Genomic DNA, 25,757 nt, shown 5'->3' with positions numbered 1-25,757 from the left:
TTGTTTCATTCGGAGGATGGAGCAACCGCTAAGTAGCGCAGTGAATTAAGTGCTAGAAAGGAACGGACATAACAAGTTCGCTAAACTCGGCGGGCAGGAAATGGTAAAAAAAAAGGAAGGGGTGTTAAGAAGGGTCGGTGGTCTGATTTATGTATTCTCGTGTTACTTGTCCACGCTGCGCACGAAGGTCACCGCTGTTTGATTAATGCGCATTGAGCGCACAACGCCGTGATAGCGGAAGCAATAAAAAGCGATTCGCCGTGTTTATTCAGATGGTTCAGCCAGTGCCCTAATTAGGTCCTACGTTATTGAGCTCTGTGTTGTTCAAAGCAAAGGCAAGCTGCATCCATAGCCGACCTGGACATTGCTGAAGTTCGTTCTGCCATCGCGCTCGAGGGACAGAGCCTTTCAGGAGCACTCGAGACGTTTCGGTGTAGGCTTGCTATGAAGCACAAGGGACCGGATGGTTTGGTTTTGTACACCATTATAATGGTGCTCAGTCATCAGGCCAAGGCCTGCACGAGATATGTTCCCGGTAAGTGAAGTATTCCTGCACCCGGATACCATTACGGTGCGATTTTTCTCTGTTTGCTCTGTCTGGGCTTTTTCTTTTTAAGTGAAATAGCAGCTGAAGGTTGTTAAAAACCGCAGTTTGCAAAACTTCGTCGTGGTTTGTGCAAGTTTCAGGCAACCTTTACATTTCTTGTATCGCCTGCCTCGTGGCTTCGGCGGCTAGTATAATTAGCAAACTTGGAATTCGAAAACTTCTGTGTGCATATTTGTCGCTTTGACTTTGCTGGCGCAAAAAAAATTACAGAGCCGGCAAACGGCACGAATACTGATGCAATCGCGTACCGTGTATAAGGCATTTCTAACGCAAAAAAAAGTAAAAACTCAAAGAAATTACAAGCACCCACGAACAAACACAACATTACTAACCGATATTAACAAAACGCTCGCGAGAAGTAGATTGTTTCCTTTTACATTTTGTATTCTCCTTGTCAAACCTGTAGGGTCATGGCTGGAAGAGTCGTCCACACTACTCAGAAATTCTTAGGATTCTCAGATGTATTTTATGCGCGTAAAATCACACCTTACAAATTCACGCCTATTCCGCATTGTTTGCGAGCACATTAAAAGGTTTTTTTCCAAGTTTTCTCCAGCGTTCAATTGTGCGCTCAGAGGTACTGAGTCGGACATTAGCGGTCTCTCATTAGCACCCATAAGATGTGCTTAGGTCTCCAGTGCGAACATTCCCACCAGAGCCTCTGGTTGGCCCACCAGCGTATCTGTGAGGCCAATAGCCAGTTCTAATGGTACTTTATTGGTCCAACAGTGTTGTCCCAACAGTCCAACAGTCGGCCCAACAGGGCCAACAGCGGCCAACAGGGAGGTATACTTTGATGGTGTTTATCGGCTGACCAGCCCGATCGGTTAACACCTACCGTAAAGAGTTGCGAAAGAACACCCACCCAAAATAGAGATATATCAAGTGAAAAAAAAAATAAACCGGGATGGGCGAGCTTTCGGGTCAGGTGCAAAAAAACGACAAAAACATGGCCGCACCGCCAGCCTCAACGGCACAGAAATCAAGGAAAAATACGAGGTAGGCAAAGTTCTGGATCCAGTGCGAAATGACGAATAAAGGACCGCATCGACAGATGAATAGATGATTCGCGTTTATTTTGTTCACTCACCGACGCTAAAGGCATCGAACGGTGCCTCGCGGTCACAGTTGAACACGCGCTTATAGCACGTCGTCTACCATTTTGCCACGAGCGTCGGGTCCGTTCGTCGTTTCAGTGCTCCCCGAGGCCAGGTTCTGGTTGAACTCGCCGTCTTCAGAACCATCAAGTCTTGTCGAGATGCCTTACCGCTTTAACGACGCCGGGACGGTATCCCCCCGCTCTTCAGTTTTTGCCATCTACTACCCCTTGCTCCTGCTCTTGCCATACAAGTCGGCAGTGTTCGCGGCTTCAGGACATTTATGCTGAAGGAGCTCCCCGGGCTTTGAAGGCGTCGAGGCTAGCGCGATTTTCGGGGGTTGACGATCTTTGGGGTATTTTGGTAAATTAAATATTTCACCGCTATAGGGGGGTGGCAGATGTTTCGGGGGAGGGCGTTCTCTCGGAGCTTTACTGTAGAGCTTCATTGTTGGTGTTAGCAACGCGACAAGAGGATCAGGCAGTGCCAACCTACCAGCTTGCAGGTGCTATGTCGGGCCTGAAAGATTCTGTTGGCTTGCAAACAAGGGGTGCTACGTTTTGTTTTAATAAAAGAAGCACAGATGGATCTAACATAGCGGGAAAAAATATCATTTCCGGGAAACTTTTCCCTTCAGTGAGGAACTGCTGTGGGCAACAGTAGAGGATATCGCTGACCAGTCAGCATTACCTTTCAAAGCATAGTGTACTCTTTTATCAACTTGCGTGTGATGATCATTACAAGTGTGACTTCGTCAACAGCCAGTTTGAAGAAAGACTTGGAGGCGAAGGCTGCGTTTGGAAGAATTATGGAGTCTTGCAGAAATGAGCTTCTAACTTTGGCAAGGAGTATCCCGCTGAGAAACTTTGACCACTTGAATCAGGCAGGTACTGTTTACACTTCCTTCGCGGGAACTGCTTTGATTTTCTTGGGCAATATCTCAGTAATTAGATTTATTGAGGACTGATCACAACTATCTTGTCTCCTGAGAAAGCGGAGAAAACGCAGATTGTTTTCAATTTCGTCATGAACAATGGTTTGGTGGCAGCAAAATTCAAAATTTTCTGAAGGGTAGCAACAGCCTGCGTGCATAGGAGCATATCTATGCATAAACGCACGCACGCATGTATGCCTGCCCACACACACATGAGAATACACACATCCATAGTACGTACAGTCTTGGTCAAAATTTTCTAGGCCATTCCAAAAATGCGCAGGACACATAGAATTTAAGAATAAGTTACCTATCGAGCGAGTATGAAATAATTTATGCCGGAAAGCAGGAGCAAACACCTTTCTTTCTTACTGTCTTAAAATATTTTGGTAACAGTAAAATTTAAACTTTTCCTCTGAATTCTTTGTAGCCTACTATAAACCTTTGGCGTGACCTATATGAGCTTGAAAAGGACTGTACAGGTCCGCCCAGAAATAAATGTAGCACGGGAGTGGTGGCCGAACTAGAGTTCCTGTATATCGCGTAGCGCAAGAGTTGCGCGTCTGATAGCCACATGCCGCGGGTTCCAGTTCGACAAAAAAGTTATTTGTTTTGCAGTGCGCAGCCAGAAGTGGCGAAGACCGGAGATGCCGAGCGGAACGCGTTCCGCTCCCCGCTAGCAGACGACGCTCACTTTCCTAGCGCAACTCGCAACCGCAGCGACGCGGTGGCGAGAGTCGCGGCCGGCCGCCTTCTCTCCACGGCCCCGGCGGGGAGATACGGAACTGAAACTAAAGCATGGCAAGCTGTTCGCATGGCGACGCAGTGAAACAACCCCCTCGCGAGGGGCACGATCAAATGCAGAGCATTTCCGGGGGCGCACGACGTTAAGTAGTTTGCGTTACGTTAATGTTGTTGCACTTGTGGCAACTGCTGACGAGAGAGCGCTCGTCAGCAGTAAAACTGGCAGCCTCGGCGCACGTTGAGTCCGAGAGAGGGGAGAGAGTGCCCTTGAAACGTGCCTGGGTGCGCTATCGAATGTTGATCGCGCCGATAGCGAAACGTCTGAGCCGGGCATGTCGAGGCGAGCGATGCGGACAACTACGGACGCCAAGAACGGGTGACATCGTGAGTTAACGAAATGCTCTGCATTTAAAAGCCCACTTTCAGTGCTGCGCACAGTCAGTTCTACTCAACTGGGCATCGGCGGTTGTGGAAGCCGCGGCAGCGGCGGCCGCTCATCTGATAAGCGGTCCAATATCGTGCGCCAGTTTTAAATGCAGAGCATTTCTTTAACTCACGATGTCCCCCGTTCTAGGCGTCCGTAGTAGTCCGCATCGCTCGCCCCCTACACTATATAAAAAAATAATACTTACCGGCGCCTGGTTTCGATACCACGACCCTGCGGGCGGAACGCAAGGTACATGGTGCTCTACCCACTGCGCCACAAAGCCGACACAGAATGGTAGGCTACGAACGCGCCTTATATCCTTGACTTATTCAAACTACGTCAAGAAGCTGCTGATACAACGCATTCACTACCTGTGGGCGGAACGCGAGGTACATGGTGCTCTTCCCACTGCGCCACAAAACCGACACAGAATCAAAGGCTACGAACGCGCCTTATATCCTTGACTCATTCAAACTACGTCAAGAAGCTGCTGATACAACGCATTCACTACCACCAACTCCCGAAACACTAAACGTTAACGCAATACACCCACCCCCTATGCGACGCATTTACTCGAGTCCCCCTCGCGGGGAGACGGGCCCTTTTTTGCCCGGCCGCTCCTCGCCACTCCTCCTCGCCGCTGCCACTGTCGCGGCGGCCCGACGGGAGCTTTTTCACGCGAGAAGGGGGGCTTTATCGCACCCTTGATCGCACCACTTGGAACTAAAGATGGCGGATGGACGCGCAACTCTGCTCCCCTAGGGGAGATATATACAGGAACTCTAGGCCGAACTGCATCGCTGCGCCACGTATGGGCGCCGACGGGAACAAGGAGCGCCGGTCACGGCCGGGCTTGAGGAGCGGCGGGCGCGCACTTTCCTCCAGTCCGGCCGTGCGCCGGCCTGTTCGCACTGCCCCCCGCCGCCCTATCATCTAATATGTGTAATCGCCGCTCTACTGGCGTGTCATTCTGGGCGTGACGGTCTTCAAAACGCCGCGCTAGGCTATATAGGGGCGCTGGTTGCATTCCCGCTTGCAGGCATCAGCGGCAACTGAATCTGCCGCTCTTGAACTAGATGAAGCTGTGCTACGCGCGCTCGGAAACGTGCCGTGTTGCGCGCTCTAAAGATCGGCATAAAATTGTAGGCCACTGCGGTTTGCCATAGCATGTGTTTGCGATATAATTCACCGTAATCGGACAACAATATTGCCCTGGACAATATAGAAAGCATATTCACAGAAATGTCTGTCATTCGAAAAAAAAGCCATCCCGCTTCCAACACAGCTTTTTTTCCCTTTTTTTTCTTTTCTTTTTGGAAGGGGGGGGGGGGAGGGAGAGGCGGTTTCCAGAGTTATTGCTGCCAGTCAGTTCAGATCTGTTCCGAAGAAAGGAAAATTCAAGACACTCAAGCGGTGGAAATTTTCTGCGGTGAAGAACGCTGTCAAGAGTAGATAAAATGTTGTCGTCTATAACAGCGTGCCTCATAGGGCGCTTATTTTGTTGTCGCATCAAAACCGACGTTGTTATTTTTAACGAGCACCTCCAACTAGTTAAGAAAAGGTTACAGCTTTGAAATAAACCTTTTGGCGCTGTTATGTCGATGGTATTTAGCCGATGCTTCGACACGCGCCATTAAAAACATTCAGGGCCCTTCCAATGTGCGAAGGATGGCCAGTGAAGCTCTGGTGCGTAATGGTGGAGTCATCTTAGCGGCTCATTGTAATATAATTTATTTCCTGATAGTTCCAGTAAAACAACAGTTACGGCCGTTTTCTGTAACCAAACTCCATCCGTAGAAGACCATGAATTGGCAGCAGACAGTAATGCTGTATCGTTTACATCCTCAGTGTTAACTACATAACACCAACTTTTGAGCCGTTTTCTGTAATCATATTCCCCCGACGCGGCCCACGAAGAAGCACGAGCACTTACTAGCCGTGCTGGGCTTGCTCCCGCTCTCCACCACGGTTCTTGGTCGGTCCGAGATCGACTGCTCTCGTACCAAGAAGTCACAGAACATCACCGTCTCTCCCGCAGCCGCTATCCCCCTTCACCGCACCTCCCTCACCAACGCTCGGGAGCGCCAATGGTCAATTCCCGCGTCAGTCGTTCCCTCCTGCACAAAATCCATCCTTCGCAGTTCCCTACCCCCAACTGTGCCCTCTGTGACACTTCCACTCACACAATGTGGCCTGTCCACCAGCCTTCGGCCGGCGGCGACAAAGCGTTCCTAAGCCAACTTGCTCAGGAAATAAAGGGATTTCTCTTTCTCTCCCTCAGTAGATGGCCATGCTTCACGGCGGAACAGCCAATGTGGGAAAGCCAGCCTTCAAAGTCCAAAATTACACCGATCTTTTGCAAGTAGGCTTTGCCTCTAAGCCCAAATTTACCGTTAGCAGACATTATTTTCGGGGGAACAAGCCGTCTTCTATAAAATATGGAGGCCGCTGGACCACCTTTATGTTTTTATGATGTGTTCCCTCACTGGCATCAGTTTCTTTTTTTTTTTTAGCGAGGAAGGGGGGGGGGGGGGGGGGTCGGCAAGGAGCGTGACGCTATACCACACCTTTACTGTAGTAAAGCGCCACCGTAGAAGAGCTGCGCTGTTAAAAAATCTTTGCCTGACTCTGTAGCACAGCGATAGTTGTTTCAATTGGGCCAATATTCCTGAGCGTGCGGGAACAGAAATGGACTACGTCCCAAGTCTTGACGGTTCTGGATAAGTTTGGTTTGGATAGTTTGGATTGGCCACATGATAAAGCTTACCATTACGTTCCCGTAAGTAATTTTAGGTGTTTTATTTCTGTAATTTATTACCTGTAGTGTTAGGGGTCCGGCATATATTTGTTGTGTTTTTGACATTTGTGATCATTATGTTTGCGCACTGCCACAAGTTTGTGACGTACCAATGGTGTTTATGAACACTCAGGGAGTAACCTACAAGCAGCGGCCAGCTTTTGCAGGCGACCTTGTTTGTCACCGTCCGCTTTCCTTGCGTATCGCCATCTTTGCCGCATGTATGAGTCCCTTTTATCTCTAGGACATCGTCTGCTTAGGCGGTGCTTCAGCGGCTCAGAATGGGGTCTTATAAATGATTTACGACCAAATAATTCAATATAATGGGACTTGAGCGCGCCACTTTGAAGCCGGTTTTGGGTGATAGCTTCACTTACATTGGATGCAAATGTGAAGGAGGGCGTACTGCAGCTCCTTTATGCACGTGTGGCGCTGTTTTCGGTCCTTGTTCCTTTCACAATCTGTTGGAAGAACACAATGCGCAAGAGTTCTCTGCCCCCTGGAAGGCACCTTTGAGATGCTTGCCCCTTAGAATGGGGGCGGATGTGAATGACTGCGTACTGCCATTCCATGTCCCCGGAACGGGCTAGCATCTTCTGTAGCCGACAGTCATTGTGGTGCTCTTCGGCGCACACGCAGTGCGAGCTTCGTCATGCAGCCAATAGATTTCCGTTGAGGACCAAAGTTCCGCAGTCTATATTTAGACTAACCAATTTATAGTCCATTGGCAGTATCCTTTCCCTCCAAATGGCAATGGGATTTCATCTGTTTTACCGCAAAGAGGGATATTTCTCGGCTTCCCGTTTGGGGTGTGCTGTAAAATCGGAGCAGGACGGATATTTTCACGGAGGGAGTTTGTTTACTGAAAACGGCTGCCTCTCTTGTTTTAGCAAAACTATACAAAAACAAAATATATGACAATAGGCTGCTCAGACGATTCTATCTCAGATCGAGTATGTGTCCCAGGTGTTTAGCAGCGGCCGGTGTTCCGTAATTGTGTGGGGGCCCATAACGAGGGACTGCCTTGGCCCTCTCAGTAGGTTTCCACGCCAATGAGCTCATCCCTAACGCCCTAAACGGGCCCTTCAAAGAGGGGTGCTACATCTTACAACATGATCCAAGCCCCTTCCGCACTTTCAAAGCCGTTTAGCGGCTACTGGAAGAGCGCGGTGTGCGGGTGTTCCAGTGACCTCCGAATGGGGCCGATTTGCACCCCACAGAGGACATTTGGGGGCAAAGGAAATATAACTTTGCTCATCTCTACCTCACCGCGGCGTACGCCGACTATTTGTGGCTGGCTGTAAAGGCGGAGTGGGAAGCCCTCCGCCGAAAGCGCGCCGGATTCCGAGTCAAGAGGTCCAACGCGTCAAAATGTCCAATATCGGATCTCTTGACTCGTTGGACCTCTTGTCACGTTGTACCTCTTGACTCTCCGTGGACCTCTTGACGCGGCTGAGGCGAGTCAAAAGGTCCAACGAGTCGAGAGGTCCAAGCTGTTAAAAATCACCGCTTCAAATCACCGCCACCTTTGGGCTTCAAGTCGCGGGTTATTACGAAAAGTTGAAAGTATAACGCGTCTGTGTATATAAGTTTTGTATGTATATAATTGTGTATCGGATGAAATTATAACGCCTCTGTGTATTAAAGTTTTGTATGTATATAATTGTGTATAGGTTGTGTGTATATTGCCGCAAGCATGTCTTGCCTTTTTCTTACCAGCGTCTGGCCGCGCCAGGCTATTTTAGCGTTTTAGAGCTGAGCCGAGGTTTCATCTGTTTATTGTGCACCGCGCCGTGCGACCTCGTTTAATGTGAAGATGGTTTCCCCCTTTCAATACTTTTGTCTATCAAACGTCTCTTTGATGAACAATGTTCCCGATCCAGTTCGATTATTCGGGATATAATAACGCTGAAAACTAGGTGCTCACAGGGCAAACACCGCTACATTTTAGTCGACGACGCTCGAGCGTGCACGTCACTTTGTAGGGCGCTTCTTGGACGTTTGTGCTTATTTGATTATTGCGGACATGTCATTCCATTTTAATATCATTCAACTGCTTAAAAAATGGTTCCTGTAACTGTGTGTTTCTGTTTCAATAAACATTCCTCATTACACCTTTCTCGAGTAAAATATTTAGCATAGCGCTTAAAGAGTAGCTAACTGACAGGGAGTGTCGGCGTTGGGAACTTGCTAGATGGGAGCTGAATTATTTTACTTTACAGAGACAAAAAAAACGCGTATATGGTGCTACGCGTTGAAAGAAAATTAATTCAGTTTGGGGACTACAGCATTCGACAACCTCTCAGAGGAGCCCTGATCGCTAGTCACGATTAAAAAAAAGAGAACACACGTGAACCCAGGACTGGTCAAAGTTACACACGGAAGTACTGACGATTAAGAGTACTGAGATACTAAAAGGCAACGCTATACGTAAGATGCCGAAGTGCATTTCTATCGAATTGGTATAGTATGTGTCATAGAATGCGTAGACTAGAACGCCGACCTTAAATTCTAAAAGTCCAAAGTATATCACTCAAGCAGTCGGTAACCGTCACCAGGAACCGTTATTAGCAATATAACCGCGCAATCTGGAAAACAGTCTGCCTGCTTTTCGCCAATAATCATATAGTAGTCGTATAGTACAGAATCATCAAAATAGCTAGAACAGTCCGCAACCATCACAAGCAGACATTAATCGCCATGTAGACCCGCATAACTGAAAGGAGTACTGATACTAAATTTTCCTGTTAGGTTTTTTTCGCTGCTCTGGTTACCTATTAGCCTACATTAGACGATCGATAGCAGCCTAAACAATTATTTGCGGCGTCGTTTATTCGTATCAGTTTCAGTTTCACAAATCGAACGACGAGTGCCCGCCATGACAGGAAATAGCACTTGACGTCACCATTCTTTTCGCACCGCTGCGGGTCTGGACGCTCGCGCGAGCGACCGCACGCGCTCGCCCAGACCGGCCGAGGTATTCACCATCTCCGCGCGCCCGGGCAGCACGACGTCGGTCCCAAAACCATGACGTGAACACACAGTGTAGCAGCGCGCGCCAACCGCAGCCAGAGCGTCGGCTACGTCACGGGAGCCCCGACGTCGGCAGTTTGGGGCAAGTAGCACATGATGTCATGCTGGCCCGCTCATGGCTTTCTCGTGCGGGCAGAGAGTAAAATGGATTTAAAATATGTTATACGGACCGGCTACTCTTGGAACTTGCTGAGAGATGTTTCCTGGAAAAAAGGAAGCATTTTACATATTTATCTCAGCTTTGAAATTTCGTGACCCTACTCCTTTAAATGACCAATATTACTACGAGATTTTATTGGATCCAGCCATTTTATAAAATAGTTTCTAAAAGGGTTAATGTATTAAGAACGGCTGAGGGGAAATTATAAACGGACAACACACAAAAAAAGACAGGCTTGTTGGACCTTTTCACGCGTTGAACCTCTTGACGCGTTGGACCTTTCGACGCGTTGTACCGCTTGACCCAAATTGGACCTTTTGATTCGTTGTACCTCTTGACTCGGCTGTCACGTGACTATTGGACCTCTTGTCTCATTGGATCTCTTGACTCATTGGACCTCTTGACCAGAAGCACGCCAGAAGCCAGGGCACGCTGAGGCTACGCCTCACTGCCCCTCAGAATTTATGACGTCATTAGGGTAAAAGGCGCCCGCATTTGCTATTGAACATGTGAATTGAACATAACTTTCTTTTGTAAGGAATTTTTATGTGATTTTTGTTTCAAAACATGCAAATTATTTTCATGTAATAAACACGTAAATGGATCGGATAGTCAAAATCCGGACGTTGCCCATTATTTCTCACGCACCCTCCAGAATACGAACCTTATTTTAAGTACTTTCACGATGCTAGACGGTTAGACCAGGGGTTTTTAACAGCGGAGTTGTTGTATGGCTGCGCTTCACTGCCGTTGGATATGGTATCTCGTCACGCTCTCTCTGGAGCAGGTTTTCCTGCCACAAAAAAAATAGTTCCCAGTATGCACACATGGATAAACCTTATCAGAACACCAAAAAAGGTACTAGGACCTCCATATTTTAGGAAGGATTTTATTGCCCCTTCCGAAATGCCTTCTAGCAACGCATTTGTCCGTACAGGTGAAGCCAACTAACAAGAAATCGCTGCAAGCTTGGTTCTCGTAAGCTGGCTTTCTCACATTGACGTTGCGCAGTGAAGCATGACCACTTTTGGATATAGTATCGTTACAGAAAACGGCTCAAAATTTGGTGTTCCTGAGTTAACACTTAGGATGCAAACGATACAGCATTACTGTCCGCTGTCAATTCATGGTCGTCTACGGAGGGAGTTTGGTTACAGAAAACGGCCGTAACTGTTGTTTTACCAACTATCGGGAAGTAAATTATATGACATTAATGAGCCGCTAAGCTTACGCACCACAGATCCGCTGGTCATCCTTCACATAGTGGAAGGGCCCTGAATGTTCTTAATGGCGCGTGTCGAAGCATCGACTAATTACCATCGACATAATAGCGCCAAAAGGTTTAATTCAAAGCTGTAACCTTTTCTTCACTGGTAGAAGGTTCTCGTTAAAAATAACAACGTCGGTTTTAATGCGACAACAAAATAAGCGCCCTATGAGGAACGCTTTAATAGAAGACAACGATTGTATCTCTTCTTGACAGCGTTCTGCACCGCAGAAAATTTCCACCGCATGGGTGTCTTGTAAATATCCTTCCTTCGAAACAGATCTGCACTGACTGGCAGCAATAACTATGGAGAACCTCATCCCGATCCCCCCCCTCCCCCCCCTCCCCCCCAAAAAAAGAAAGCTGTGTTAGAAGCGGGGTGTTTTTTTTTTTTTTCAAATAACAGACATTTCTGTGAATGTGCTTTCTATATTGTCCTGGGCAATATTGTTGTCGGATTGCGACTAATTATATCGCAAACACATGCAAACCGCAGCGGCCTACAATTTTATGCCGATCTTTACAGCGCGCAACAAGGCACGTTTCCGAGCGCGCGTAGCATAGCTTCATCTAGTTCAACAACGGCGGATTCGGTCGCCGCTGAGGCCTGCAAGCGGCAATGCAACCAGCGCCCCTATATAGCCTAGCGCGGCATTTTGAAGACCGTCACGCCCAGAATGACACGCCAGCAGAGCGGCGATTACACACATCAGATAGGGCGGCGGGGGCAGTGCGAACGCACTCTTAGACCGGCGCTCCTTTGTTCCCGTCGGCGCCCATACGCGGAGCAGCGATACAGTTCGGTCACCGCTCCCGTTCTCCGTTTACTTCTGCGCGGACCTGTATATACATACACAGATACATAGATGCATACGTACATACATACGTACATACATACATACACACACATACATACATACATACATACATACATACATACATACATACATACATACATACATACATACATACATACATACATACATACATACATACATACATACATACATACATACATACATACATACATACATACATACATACATACATACATACATACATACATACATACATACATACATACATACATACATACATACATACATACATACATACATACATACATACATACATACATACATACATACATACATACATACATACATACATACATACATACATACATACATACATACATACATACATACATACATACATACATACATACATACATACATACATACATACATACATACATACATACATACATACATACATACATACATACATACATACATACATACATACATACATACATACATACATACATACATACATACATACATACATACATGGTGTCGCGAAATTCATGTCCCTCCTTGACGGGTTTTCGTGCCGCTCACCATTTTTGGGCCGAGAGGAGGAGTACCACGTAGCGAGGGAATGTTTTCGCCGCCATTGTCGCACCCGGGTCGGCTGGCCATGTGTTTCGGGAAGAGAGGTGGGTGAGAGTGCCGCGGCCTACGGAAGGCTGCGCCCCGCGAATTCTCGAAAGACGCGCGGCCCGGTGGGCTGTGTGCGTGGCGCAGCGCGGGGTTTGCGGGGAGAATGGGCTGAGAACTGGCGGTGGCCGGACGGACGGTCGGGACGCGGCGTCGGCCTTGAGGGCTGTGCTGGGGAGGCCGAGCGACGACGGCAGTGAACTCCGGGCCCCCGAAGATCGCCTCGAGGAGGTGAAAGTGCGCGGCCGAAGTTCGCCCAAATTGCGTTGCTGATAAGCGGCGCCCCACCACAGACGACCGACAGCCTCCGTCACACCGGCGAGACCATCAGCCGGACCGCAGCTAAGATGGTCTCCCATTCTCCACCCTTCTTCGGACTCTTTCTACTCGTCTTCTCTGTTGTATTTCTCTAAGTGGACTGCACGGGCTTCTTATCCGCCTCCTTCAGTGCACCACGCTGTATGTGTTCTTCGCGGGCCTTTGTTAGCAGTTGGGGGAAGCCTCCAACCCCGCCTATTGCACACTCTACTATCCCCTTCATTTACTGTCGCCTCCTTCTTGGGCTCGAAACGGCGAGTACCGTTTCATTCAATCTCATCAATGTGCTCAATGTCGGTCTCTTGGCAGCTCTAACCCCGACGGGGGGTCAACTGCAGTGTGTTATTAAGTTGTCAAACCTTCTGTCTGTCTGTTCTAGAATTCCTGTGTATGTGGATAAAGTAAATCTGCCTTGTTTTGAGACGGTTATCCCGTGCCCCGTCTCGTGCCTCACGCCAGCGGCCAATCAGGCGTGGACCTATCGCCGGTTAGCAGGTCCGAACCACATCCTCTATTAGTATCCAGGGGGGAGTTGTTTGTCGCTCCTCCCGTCCGAGACATCGGCCACTAAATTACTTCTCAATTCTGTGAAACATACATACATACATACATACATACATACATACATACATACATACATACATACATACATACATACATACATACATACATACATACATACATACATACATACATACATACATACCCGCATGCACACACGCACGCACACACAGACACACAAACGCACACGCACACACATGCACGCATACATACATACATACATACATACATACATACATACATACATACATACATACATACAGCGAATCAGAATGGGAAATGATAGGCTCGTTGAATAGAGACAGGAATAAGGGTTGGCGGTCAAGAATGCCTCGGAAAGCAAAAGGGAGTATACCAATGGGTCATTGAAACAGATGAAGAATTTGGAAAGACAGAAAGTGGGGAAAAAATACCCGCCGGGTGGCGTATTCCCAAACCATATCCCGTAGGGGCCCAGGCCGAACACACCCCCTTCAAACGGTGACGTCACAGCGTGACGTCACTTCTCTCAGTGCACGACTTCATGCGACGTGGATTTTTTTTTTTTTTTGTCTCTCTCGTTTTGGGGCGGCGGCCGATGGTTTCGCTCCGTGCGCGAGGCTGGGGCTGAGGCGCTGGGGAGCTGACGCACATTTAGTAAAAGTTAAAGACCCAACCACATGCAGCGTACTTTCGGCGTTTTCTCGCGTGGCGACGCGAGCTGACGCGCGAGCAACGCTGATGTCTACACTCGCCAGATATCCGTCGACGCAGCGCGAGAAAGCAGCGGAAAGCTGGCAGCGGCGGTCGGGTTTCACGTCCTTCTCGTGCTTTGGGGTCATTCCTTTCAGCAGAAGAGAATCAATTTCTTTTTAATTAACTTGCGGTTATCGGCTGCCTTGAGACAAATTGCAAGCTATTTCTGTTCGAAAGCGCTCATTCATTTGTGGCTTGTTTGGTTTTCATCAGGGAGATCGGGTATTTGCGATAGCTTTTTTTTAGTTAAATAAGGGAGCTCTGGCTACGTCGCTTGTAGTATTAGCATGATAAGGCTTAGCTGCAAGATTGGTGCGTGACGACCAAGCCTTCTCAACGCCAGAATGCTAGCGACGCAGGCCATTCCATTCGTTGCTACCGTGGCTTGCGCAGGGAAGACCGAGGTTTTGCGATAGCTTTTCTTGACTCAAATCAGGGAGCTGTGTAGTAATCATCGCTTGTAGTAATAGCATAACTGGCCTCGGATCCAAGATGGGTGCGTAAGAAACAAGCGTTACCACGGCTCAAATCTCTCAAACATGACCAAAGCAAATCACTCGACAATATTCGTTGGCAGTCTCTGTTTGGGTACCAAATTCTTGGGACCCTAGCCTTCTCCTGGCGTGGTCGAGCGGTTGCGCGCTAGGGTGCTGGCGTTTTGTTTTGAAAGTACATGGTTCGAATCATGGCGAAACCTCGTTTTTTTTTTTTTTTTTTGCCATGAGGGTTTTACCGGCTTTTCTTTTTCAAGCTAAACAAAGGGGGCCAGAGGGCTTGCCGTTTAACCTACAAGTGACGTTCGATGGTACCCTCACTACCAAGGTAGCCACGAAATTTGCTTTGCTCACACTTTGAATACCCATGAAGCTGCAGTCGGTACATAACATCAACGTTAAATCAAGTTGCAAGTAAAGTTGTCCTAATTGCGCCTTCGTTCATCATCCTATCTTTGTTCAGATTTGACGGTAATGACACAATTATAAAAACGGATCAACACGCTCGCTGATGTTAACAGCCGATGAACGACCGACGTACGCGTGTGCTTTCGACCGATTGGGAGCAAACGTTCTGCGCTTCGGTACGGAATCCAAAAGACCACCCAAGATCAAAAAAACATTTCCATCTTCACTGTAATGATCGAGAGTGTTCGCTTTCAGGAACGTAAACAATGACCACATGTAACGTGAAAAAGCGTCCGCCCGCGCGCGCACTTAGAGCAACGCGCCCAGCGCTAGCTTAACTAGGAACAGGATGGAAGAAGAGCGTCTGCAGGCTCGCAAGAGAGTGCGGAGAGTTAGAAGCGAGAACAGGTATGCAAAGGTATAAGTTGAACACGCATATATCGAACTCCAAGGGGATCATATAAAAAAGTTCGATATATCGATAATTCGAAATATAAAATATTTCCATCTAAAGCTTATCTGAAAGCTCCGCAAATCACAGAGCTCCTCAAAGTCGCATCAAGCGGTAACTTGCTGCCCAGCGTTCGATATATCGAATGTGCCCGTGATCGGGAGCTCAATACACGCGTACAACAGCGCTATGCTTTTGCATGAGATTTCCAAGGGGATGTTCAGACTGTTCGATATAGACAATAATTCGATATATGCGTGTTCGATATACCCGTGTTCGACGTACAGTGCGCAACACCCTTGTCTATAACACTGAGTTTGACTTGAACTGGTTATCTCTCAAAACTGCGGACTTAAACTTGTCACAAAAAACGTTGAGGTCAAAATATATGGTCAATACTTCAGAATGACACAATTGTTTTTTTCAATTTTTTTTCGGCCGAGGCAAGATAAGGCTACAAGTACGAAACCTGTGTTATAGACAAGGGTGTTGCCCTCTGTACTTCGTGCTTGAAGCTTCCCAGCGCGTACGTAATGCTCGCGCACGGAGCGAAACCATCGACCGCCGCGAAGCAGCGCTACCACAAAAGAGCCAAACAAATTGTTGTCTTTAACGAGAGTGCTTTCCGGAACGTATAGATACGAAAAGGTTAAAGTCCTAACCACATAGACGCGAAATCACGCGTCGTGCGAGCGTTGTTCGGCGGCAACGCACAAACACGGGCACTTTCAATCGCGATTGAAGTGAATCGCGATCGAGTTTTCGAACGCTCTCGACGCACTCCCGCTATAGTCACTATACTCCCGCTGCTACACGGCACGTTTCAATCGCGATTGAGAAGTTGCACCGGTTGCATTCGGGTACGCCAGACGGCGCCAGATGGCCCGCTTTCCGCTGCTTTCTCGCGCTGCGTCGACGCCGATATCTGGCGAGCGTAGGCATTCGGCGTTGCTCGCGCGTCAGCTCGCGTCGCCGCACGAGAAAACGCCGAAGGTACGCTGCATGTGGTTGGGCCTTTAACTTCTACTAAATGTGCGTCAGCTCCCCGGCGCCGCCGCCCCAGCTTCGCGCACGGAGCGAAGCCATCAGCTGCCGCCCAAAACGAGAAAAAAAAAATCTACGTCGCATGAAGTCGCGCTCGAAGAGAAAGTGACGTCACGCTGTGATGGCGCTGTTTGAAGGGGGTGGGGTCGGCCTGGGCCCCTACGGGATATGGTTTGGTAGTACGCCGCCGGGCGGGATCCCAACCCACTACCTCCACAATATGCGTCTGATGCGATGACCACTGCGCTACCGGCGGGGCTGTTTCCCCACCACTTTCTACGGTGTTTATGTCAAGGTATGGTTGTTCCCTGTGCTTGGGGGTGTTAGCCAGCGCCACTTAGGCTACTCGGGGTGAAAGGTGCCTTCTTTTTGAGCCCCGGGTCGTGACTCGAGTGTCTACGACATGTCGAGAGTGGTAACACCCCCAAGCGCAGGAAACAAAAATACCTTAACATGAACTCCGGAGAAAGTGGAGGGGAAACAGCCCCGCCGGTAGTGTTGTGGTAATCGCACCAGACGCGTATTCTGGAGGTCGTGGGTTCGGATCCCACCCGGCGGGAATTTTTTCTCCACTTTCTGTCTTTCCAAAATTCGTCATCCGTTTCAATGACCCATTACATTCTCAACTTTGCTTTCCGAGGCATTCTTGACTCTGCCAATCCTTATTTCTACATACATACATACATACATACATACATACATACATACATACATACATACATACATACATACATACATACATACATACATACATACATACATACATACATACATACATACATACATACATACATACATGCGTACATACATACATACATACATAACACACACACGCACGCACACACAACCGAAGATCAACCAAAAAAGGTTGTCGTCTAATTTAACACTACGAATTGTTAAATGCAAGCACACCGCTCCTAGTTGACCTCGGCCGGGATTCCTTCAACTCAGCTTTACTGGCGGTTAATAGTAGGCCTCTTTACGCGACGTGATGGCAGGAACACCCACGACTCATGAAATTCATCGCAGGGTGTTGGCGGCGCACCCGAGGTTTTGCGGGGAAGAATCAGCAGGCACGTCATTCTTCTTGTTGTGATATCTTCGAAATTTCGGCTCTCCGTGCGCTGGTGCCCATTCATACGCATTTGACCTCGCGGCGTAAAGAGCTGAACTATGTTTCTGCTCTTGTTGTCCTGAATTGCAAATAATTACAAGCCGAATAACTGCACTCTATTGTCTATTTTCATACAGCGGCAAAAGGTATTCTGCAAGGTCTACAATGCTTGCAGGATGATCGACGCAGAGCCAAAGACCTCACAGGTAACAAATCGCAAATATTCAACTAAAGCCGCGCCTCTAAGCAACGTTCCAACCAATTTTCTCTGCCGAAGCCCACAACGCTTTCACTTCGTCTATCACCATTTAACAAGAGACACCAAACTGTCATGGTGTAGGCGGCCTATGTTCATCCAGCAATTCCGGGGAAACTGGTTGGAATTCCACCCGGACACGAATTTAGCCATTTTGATGTCTTGTTTCATCTAGACCCCCTAGCTGTGCTAGGAACTTCCTTCAGAAGTTTGGCATCAACTCGAGCTTTCTTTGACCTGGTTTTTCTTTTTTGAGAAGTCGGCCATTTTGAATGCCATCAGCGATCCCGGGAGGCACGGTTTGGGCCTACCGAGGGAGCTATTCCTACCTAATGAGTAAGGAAGCAATGGCAGAGATTCGTGTGACAAAATTAATTCCCGCTTTGTTTCATTTACCTTCTCACAGTTTTCCTGATTTGTATAGGAAGTCTTCATTGCGCGATTTTTGTTGGAGTGGCCTCTGTTCTTTTCCATTTTGTGTCAAGAACACTGTCAAGGCAAGCTGTCAACCAAGGCAACCAGACAATGCGGACCACAATGATAATTACGCGGTGGCAGTTTAATCTGAAGAAGCCGTATCAATGTTCTTTTGGTACATGAAAAAATAATTATTAAATGTTAAACATTATAACTTGTGTGTTACTAACTTGAAAATCGTTCAAAGTACACAAAGAAATAAGCGTGGCCTGTACAAGGTAGTCAGCAGGTTTCGTAAAACCCGAAATTCATGCAGGAGCTTTGAATTTAACTGATAATCGGTCGCTTTTGTAGCCCATTATACGCTACAGAATCCTCCACCAAATTTGAAACTCCAAATAAACGTGTATCATGCAGCTGCCCGGCCCAATTTCGCTCCTTAAAAGCGTTGTACTAGCATCAAATATTTTTCAGCTCACATGAAGTGTAACGATTTTTAATGTAAAAAATCTCATGAATACGAACGTTTTAATTATCACCATCATCGTTTTTTCTAAAGAACACGTGGTTACAGAATTTTTCTACAGGAGTTAGGACAAGCATTAATTAGGAAGCCAAACAACGCATTATACTTGTCGTACGAAACAAATTTTATCATTATATTTTTGGGGAGCATGCTTTGAAAATTCTGATTCTGAAACAGCCCACAGGTTCCTTTAGAGCTTTTCATTTATTTTCTATTCACACCGATGTATTTAGCGGCTGCACGCGGCTGTGTGGATGAGTATGTGTCCCCCCCCCCCAACAGGTAATGGACTGCGTTATAAAGGACGTACAAAACGAGGTAAGTGCTCCCACATTTTATTGACCTATGCTCTCAGAAATCGCCGCAAGGGGGCTTCACCACAAAGCCCCAAAATGACCAGTTATCGGGAGGAAAAGTGCGAGCTTGGCTATTGACGAGGGCCAGCATCAGTGTATTACTGCGTGGCCAGACGCTCTTTGTTCGTCATCAGACGTATGGTGGCCATGGAGAAATCGTGTACTGCGTGGGCAGATGCTTGCCGTTCATCTGGGGACCTAGACTGGCCAAACAGAGAACGCCGCCCCCGTGGCTGGACGCTCGCAGTTCGTCTTCCGACCTCACCTGGCCAAAAAGGAAACAAGTAATATGTGGCCGGACGCATGCTGTTTGTCGTCGGACGTATGGTGACCAATGGAAAAAATTCCCCCGCATTTCCCCGAGGGGGAGAATGTGAAAGTGCGAATGCACGGTTGTCGGCCCGCTTGCGGCGCTTGCGCTCGGCCCCCGCAGCCCACCGCCTCGCCGCCTTCTCTTCCATCTCTTCCATCGGGTTTGTAGTATCACGTGTACACCACGCAGTTATCGAGCCGCTATAACGCCGCTGAGTCGCCAACGCACGCCGCTGACGACGTAGGTTGAATGCGTTAAAGATATAAGGCGCGTCACTAACACTGATATCAGCGTCGCGTCCGTGGCTTGGTCGGTAGAGCGTCGCGCTGCGGCCGCAAAGTCCTCGGATCGAAACCTGGCGCCGGATGCTGTTTCTTTTTTAAATATAGAGGAGCACTGCGGACGCCGCCGCCGCCGCCGCCGCCGGCGGTGGATGGTTTGGGGTCGCTTATAAAGTGCATTCGCACTTAAAAACATGTTCTCTGTGGTCAGATGCTTGCCTTTGGTGTAAATACCTCTGCTGGACGAACAGACAACAAGTATTCCGTGACCAAATGCATGCCAAAGAACATAAGTTCTCTGGCAGTCCAAACTGTTCCAATGGTCAAACAGGCCAAGCGTCGGCCAAAAACAAGCTAAAGGTTGGCCACGTTTTCTGTGCTGCCTGGGTAGTGCACAAAAATGGCATCTCCAGTCCATAAAGTTTGCTTTGCCGCAAGAAGGTTTGATGTGAGGGCATCGCGATATGTATGAAAACCTAGCTCCTTTCAGCTCCGCTTATAGGTGGTCACCTTAAAGGGTGTATAAGATGGGGCACATAGCGCACCAAGACGCACAAATGTAGTAGATATATTTTTTAAAGTGTCGTTAAAGAGACCGTACAGACAAAATACAAGTTTAGAACCTAAGAAATACTGCCTTGTCTGGATAAAAATGATACCAATTTTATCTCGAACTTCGAACCAATAACGAATATTTTAAACAAAACATGTGGAGCAGTGGTGACTGGCAGCCACTTTCCGGCAACTCATCTGCGACGTCGCATAATTATGTTGGTGCGACTGACGGCCACCGAACCAACCCACCTCCATGACATCTGACTGGACGAATGTAGTGGGGCCTCTAGTTCCTTTTGACCACATCACATGAATGTTAAAGGGACCCTGCAACACTTTCGATAAGCGCTTTCACTCTTTCCTTCGCGTCTGGAACCACTGCGAAAGCTATAGTTATCGCCAGCACGGAGCGGCACTGCGTGATTTGCTCGTTGCACCGGATACGCCTTCCATTTCTGCTTTGTTTTTGTGGCTTTTTTTAAGTTGCTGTCGTAAACCGTTCATTGCTGCAACTAAAGGAAAACCGGCCAACAGCTGCTACATGATATCAGTGACGTAATTCGTGCGGTCGAAGAACGTCGAGACCGGGAAAGAGAGACAAGTCTTTTTAGCGAGTTTTCAAGTTATCTGATGGGCATAGATGAGTACATTTGGCTGAGGTACTTTGTGACCCCCTAATCTAAGTACTGGGCGTGTTGGGCGACTACGTTCTGCCAGCATTTAGGATTTCGAAAAAAGTTGAAAAAAGTGTTGCAGGGTCTCTTTAACGAGCATTTAACACACTGAAAATCACATTTTTGTGCGTGCCCATATGACGTCACTTCGATCTATAATACGTCATTGTAGCGTGAAATTTGAAAATTTTACCGAAGTTCTTGCGTTTTAATGCGTGGCATTCTTTGCCGAGCACCCCCACAGTCAGGACAGTGTAACGCCCTGCATTTGCACAATAATGCATATTTCGCGAAACTTCCTAGTTTAATCGTTGTAATAACGTGAATGGAGATAATTGGTGGGACGACATTTTTAGAAACTAAAAAATAAGAAAAATATTTAACAAATACGGAAAATGTCAAAACGCATACCGCATGCCATTTCCACAATAATGCGGATTTCGCGAAAGTTCCACCTGTAATCATTATAAAAGCGTAAGTGTACATAATTGGACGAACGACATTTTGAAACACTTAAAAAATAAGAAAAATATAAAATAATTATGGAAAACGGCGAACCGTGTAACGCCCTGCATTTCCACAATAATGCAGATTTAGCGAAAGTTCCAAATGCAAGTGCTGTAATAACGTAAATGAAGATTAATGGGTAGGACAAAATTTTGAAAAACTAGAAAATAAGAAAAATAATAAAAATTACAGAAAATGTCAAAATGTATACCGCATGGCATTTCCGCAATAACGTAGATTTCGGGAAAGTTCTACCTGTAATCGTTATAATAGCGTAAAGGGACATAATTGGTTGAACGAAATTTCGAAAACGAAGAAATTCGAAAAATATAAAATATGGAAAATTTCGAACCTTGTAACTCCCTGCACATCCACAATAACGAAGATTTCGCTTAAGTTTCACCTGTAATCGTTATAATAGCGTAATTGGAGATAATTGGTCAGACAGGATTGAGAAAAACCAAAACGTTTGGCTGAAAAAAAAACTCACACTCAAGACAGGCGGCATAAAAATGCTACGCATTGCTAGATAATTCTCCGAATTTCTACAGGACTTTTTTCGGTTAAAAAACGTCTTTCGGGGTTGGAATGGAGCTGAGTGAGGAACTGAAGCCTTGTTCTTTCAAAATAAAGTTGTATTTTGTCCACGCGGCCCCTTAAGTAGCCTAAACACACCGAAAAATTAATAGTCTGATCTGATAACAGCTGCTCAAGATTGGTCTTTATCTTATTCCATCTTTATTGCAGAAAAATGATTGCTCGCGGTAGGTATAAACACTTCTGACCACATAAAATAGCCGTGAGAATTGCGTTCGCATGCATTATGACGTTCAGTATGGTGACATTGTGGGGCTCATGTTAAGATCAGACCTGCCAAAAAAACTGTAAATGGTGACGACTACAAACCCGTCAGCGGAAGATTTCGCAAAGCCTTGAGTACTTTCTTGGTTTTCCCAGGTAGCCATTTTAGTATGCTGATACTTGCCCACTCTCCCCACAGACTGGCACCTGGTTAACTTGCAACTACGCTCTGGAGCGAAGCCCGGACATAAAAGCTGCAGATAGGAAGCTGGTGGTGAGGCAGCCATGTTTCAGTAATATTGTAAAGATTGAAGTGCAACATACGATCATGAAGTGGCTTTTCCCTAGCTGATTGTACATGAAAAACTATCCGAGCAATCCCGCCTTAATGGCACTCACTCGTGATCGAGCACAAGTTCGGTGAAGCGGTTTACGAGAAAAGCGGCAAGCTGCATTTCAAGCAAGTAATATTTGCGGACCAAGCCTGTTTCGAATAAATTATGTTATATTTATTATGCTTCCATCATGGACTCATGTAAACGTGTCCCCTTATACGGTGAACCGTTAACTGAATGGCTGGAAAAATACATTTGTAGACTTCCTTTGAACACCGCCCGTACCTCAGGTATATCAGCACACCAGCCAAAGGGCTTTTAATCACTGGCTAGGAGTGCCTCGTCTTTAACCTTTGGCTATTTATTTCAAAAACGAAGCGGCGAAGCAGGCCGACTTCGCCGGCGGTAGCCAGGATTCGCGCGGGCCCAGCCAAGACGCTGTCGGTGGCGCTCGGAACGGACGGCATGCCACCGACCGGAAAGGTAGTACTGCGTTCGTCGGCCCTCTCCTGCGGGGAAGGCCACAGACGAGTCATTGATGAACCTGTGAATAGAGTGGTCGGTGCCGTTGTTGAAATGGGGATGGGACCCGTTAGCTCCGGCGGATGATTCCTCTTCGGGGGCCTCCTTAATTGAACGGCGCACTGCCCCCAAGTACACGAAGGAGTCCGTGCATATAACCGATGGCCCCCGCATTTATTCAGTTATGAACGCTCGTTGGATTGATTTTTGCGATAGTAAGCGAAAAAAAAGCCGTCACGCAAGAAAAAAATGGTGCGTTCGAAATTCCGCAGAAAGGCTCCAGTCGCGCAACAACAACAAAAAAAAAAAAAAAATACGCGTTCGAAATGACGGAAAACAGCTCCAGCATACAAAGTTAAAGCAAGCACAAAAAGAACTGAACTTACGCTGGCGCAGTTTCAAGCAGGGGACGCGCGATCACTGCGAAGGCGGGAAATTTGAATTGCATATTCATCAAGAGAAGAGTGAGACAGGGCGGCAACGAGCGTGATGGGTGGTAGCAGTGAGCGGATAACAGCGCCACCACCCATTATGATGAATCATTGCTCTGCACTTCCGGCAGCTTTCACATTGAATGAAACGACTTTAATTTTTTCTTCATGCATGCCTCTTCAATATGGCCAAACTTCTGCAAAAGAGGCAACGTGATGAGCGGTGTGCGCAGGAATCTGGGCTGTGCTGCTCGTCGCAGCGGTAGCAAGGCTTGTCCCATGTCAGATGCGCTGAATTCTTCTTAGGCACCTTCGCACCGGTTTTGTTCACCTCCGCGACGCTGCCTTTGATGCTCTGCTGTTGCAATTGGCCCTTTCGGAGCGTAGAGATATGTTCAACGTTGCTGCGAACGTAAAATCCTTTTCGGCGAAGAGACGTTGTTGCAGATAGGCACCTTGCAAAGGCCAAACGAATCTGTAACGTAACATGACATTGAGGGGTAGCGTTGTTGCATGCGGCCCTGACCCGTCTCCGCCAACAACGTCCGCCAGCAACGGTGTGCCGAAATTACATTGCGCCGCTAAAGTCTTAAGGGCGGCGACGTAAGCCTTGACAGACGCGCCTGGTAGCTGGTCGCGTTGTTGGAAACAATAGCGACTGTAGAGTTCCGAAGGCCTGGGGTCGAAGTGGTCTTCCAGACGAGAGACGATCTCCTCAAAAGGAACGTCACTGGGTCTTTGGGGCGCCACCAATGCTTTTACCGTCTCGTACGTAGTAGTCGGTCCGCAAAGCGTCAGAAAAACGGCACGTTTCCGATTGTCCTTCGAGATGCTGTGTTGGCTTCGAAGTAGAACTGATGCTGCTCCGACCACGAAGCCCAGCGGGTACCCGAAAACTCTTCGATGGAGCAGTGCGGCGCAATGCAGATGTAGTTCAATGCGTCACTTCTTAAAACTGCACATCCTCGTCGCCAGCGTCAAGTCTATAGGTCGTTTATTGCGGAAGCAAGTCAGAGACCTGCCGCTGGCTGCGACTAAAACATGAGGTCGAAACAAGCTGCTCGCTTTAGCGCCAGGGGCTCTACCGCGTGAACCCCAGGATACGTGAGCGCGTGTACACCTAACCCTGGTACGTAGCAGTATGTAGCAAATAACTTCCTAATTACGCGTCTAAATTCGCAAATTTCTTCAGCTCTCGGATGCAAAACAAACAGCGATTTTTATTCCCATCGCTCAGCTTCATCATACGTTCTGAGGTTTAACATTGCATTCATTGTGCTAATGTAAGATACTCTTTGTGTATCTTTCGTAATCACATCAAGTAGATCATTTAAGCAACACTCCTTCCGACACTGGATGTATACAAGGATGACGCTGCCTTTATGGCAGAATTAAGGTACAATATAACACGACACGAAAAGAAACACCTTCAATCCAATAAATAATTTTGAATCTCCCGCGCACTAACACGACAGGGGGACAACAGACCAAGTGGGAAGCTTTTGAATCGGGCCGAGCATAATTGTTTTCGCACAGTACATTGCCCTGCCCCTGAATACAACCGGACCCACCTAATACTCAAATTAAATATGTCATTTCAATAAGGGGTTCAAGCCTCTTGTTTTAAACTACTTTAAGTCCACGCGGGGAAGAAATGAAGGGAGGAAAACCACTCGGGACTTGCAAGCAAACATGCTTGCCCAATATTTATTGAACTAAATCCTGATATGTGTGGCTTATGACTTTCGAGAAATCTGATACACAAAACTACACAAGGAGTGAAGCCGGACTGGTTGAGTAATACTTAGTGAAACAAATCATGAGCCATTCCTACCTCTTTTCGATGTCGACGCTATTCATTGAACTTCCTCGTTCTGACCATTGGAACTTTTGTTGTAAGCTGCGATTAATGTTTATAATTCTTTAGGGATTCTTTGTGACCTCTCCTTACACTTCATTTCAGCTTTGCGTTCGAAGACTGCACATGGAGAGCCTTCCGATCCAGGCCTTCGATGACGTCATCGCGCTGTCCTGGCACGTTGCTCGCACCTACGGATAGTATGGTAGAATGGTAAACCTACAGCATTAAA

The 25,757-nt window shown here is 47.4% G+C and overlaps 1 protein-coding gene across 2 annotated transcripts; it reads left to right on the top strand.

Moving 5' to 3' along the window:
* Positions 1 to 278: 278 nt before the first annotated feature.
* On the top strand, positions 279 to 25,757 carry LOC144152348 (uncharacterized). 2 transcript variants are annotated; one of them, XM_077683613.1, is made up of 6 exons: positions 288 to 535; positions 2,466 to 2,587; positions 17,831 to 17,899; positions 19,175 to 19,210; positions 22,579 to 22,653; positions 25,631 to 25,757. In XM_077683613.1, the coding sequence occupies exons 1-6, from the start codon at positions 445 to 447 to the stop codon at positions 25,724 to 25,726; spliced, it is 489 nt and encodes a 162-aa protein (XP_077539739.1). In that variant the 5' UTR covers positions 288 to 444; the 3' UTR covers positions 25,727 to 25,757. The 2 variants fall into 2 exon arrangements, with proteins under 2 accessions (XP_077539740.1, XP_077539739.1); XM_077683614.1 differs by lacking the exon at positions 2,466 to 2,587 and having other exon boundaries at positions 279 to 535.

This window comes from Haemaphysalis longicornis, unplaced genomic scaffold (assembly GCF_048455015.1).
Source record: "Haemaphysalis longicornis isolate Haplotype H1 unplaced genomic scaffold, Haemaphysalis longicornis Haplotype H1 scaffold_9, whole genome shotgun sequence".
Classification (NCBI taxonomy): domain Eukaryota; kingdom Metazoa; phylum Arthropoda; class Arachnida; order Ixodida; family Ixodidae; genus Haemaphysalis; species Haemaphysalis longicornis.
The sequence above is the reverse complement of the archived record's forward strand: the minus strand, read 5'-3'. Positions and strand labels throughout refer to the sequence as shown.

What these genes read in the sequence shown, in the direction of transcription:
- LOC144152348 (XM_077683613.1), top strand. Translation starts at nt 445, where the DNA reads ATGAAGCACAAGGGACCGGATGGTTTGGTTTTGTACACCATTATAATG. An exon ending in ACTTTGACCACTTGAATCAG is followed by an intron (nt 2,588 to 17,830) that starts GCAGGTACTGTT and finishes ATTTTCATACAG; the next exon opens with CGGCAAAAGGTATTCTGCAA. An exon ending in CTGCAGATAGGAAGCTGGTG is followed by an intron (nt 22,654 to 25,630) that starts GTGAGGCAGCCA and finishes ACTTCATTTCAG; the next exon opens with CTTTGCGTTCGAAGACTGCA.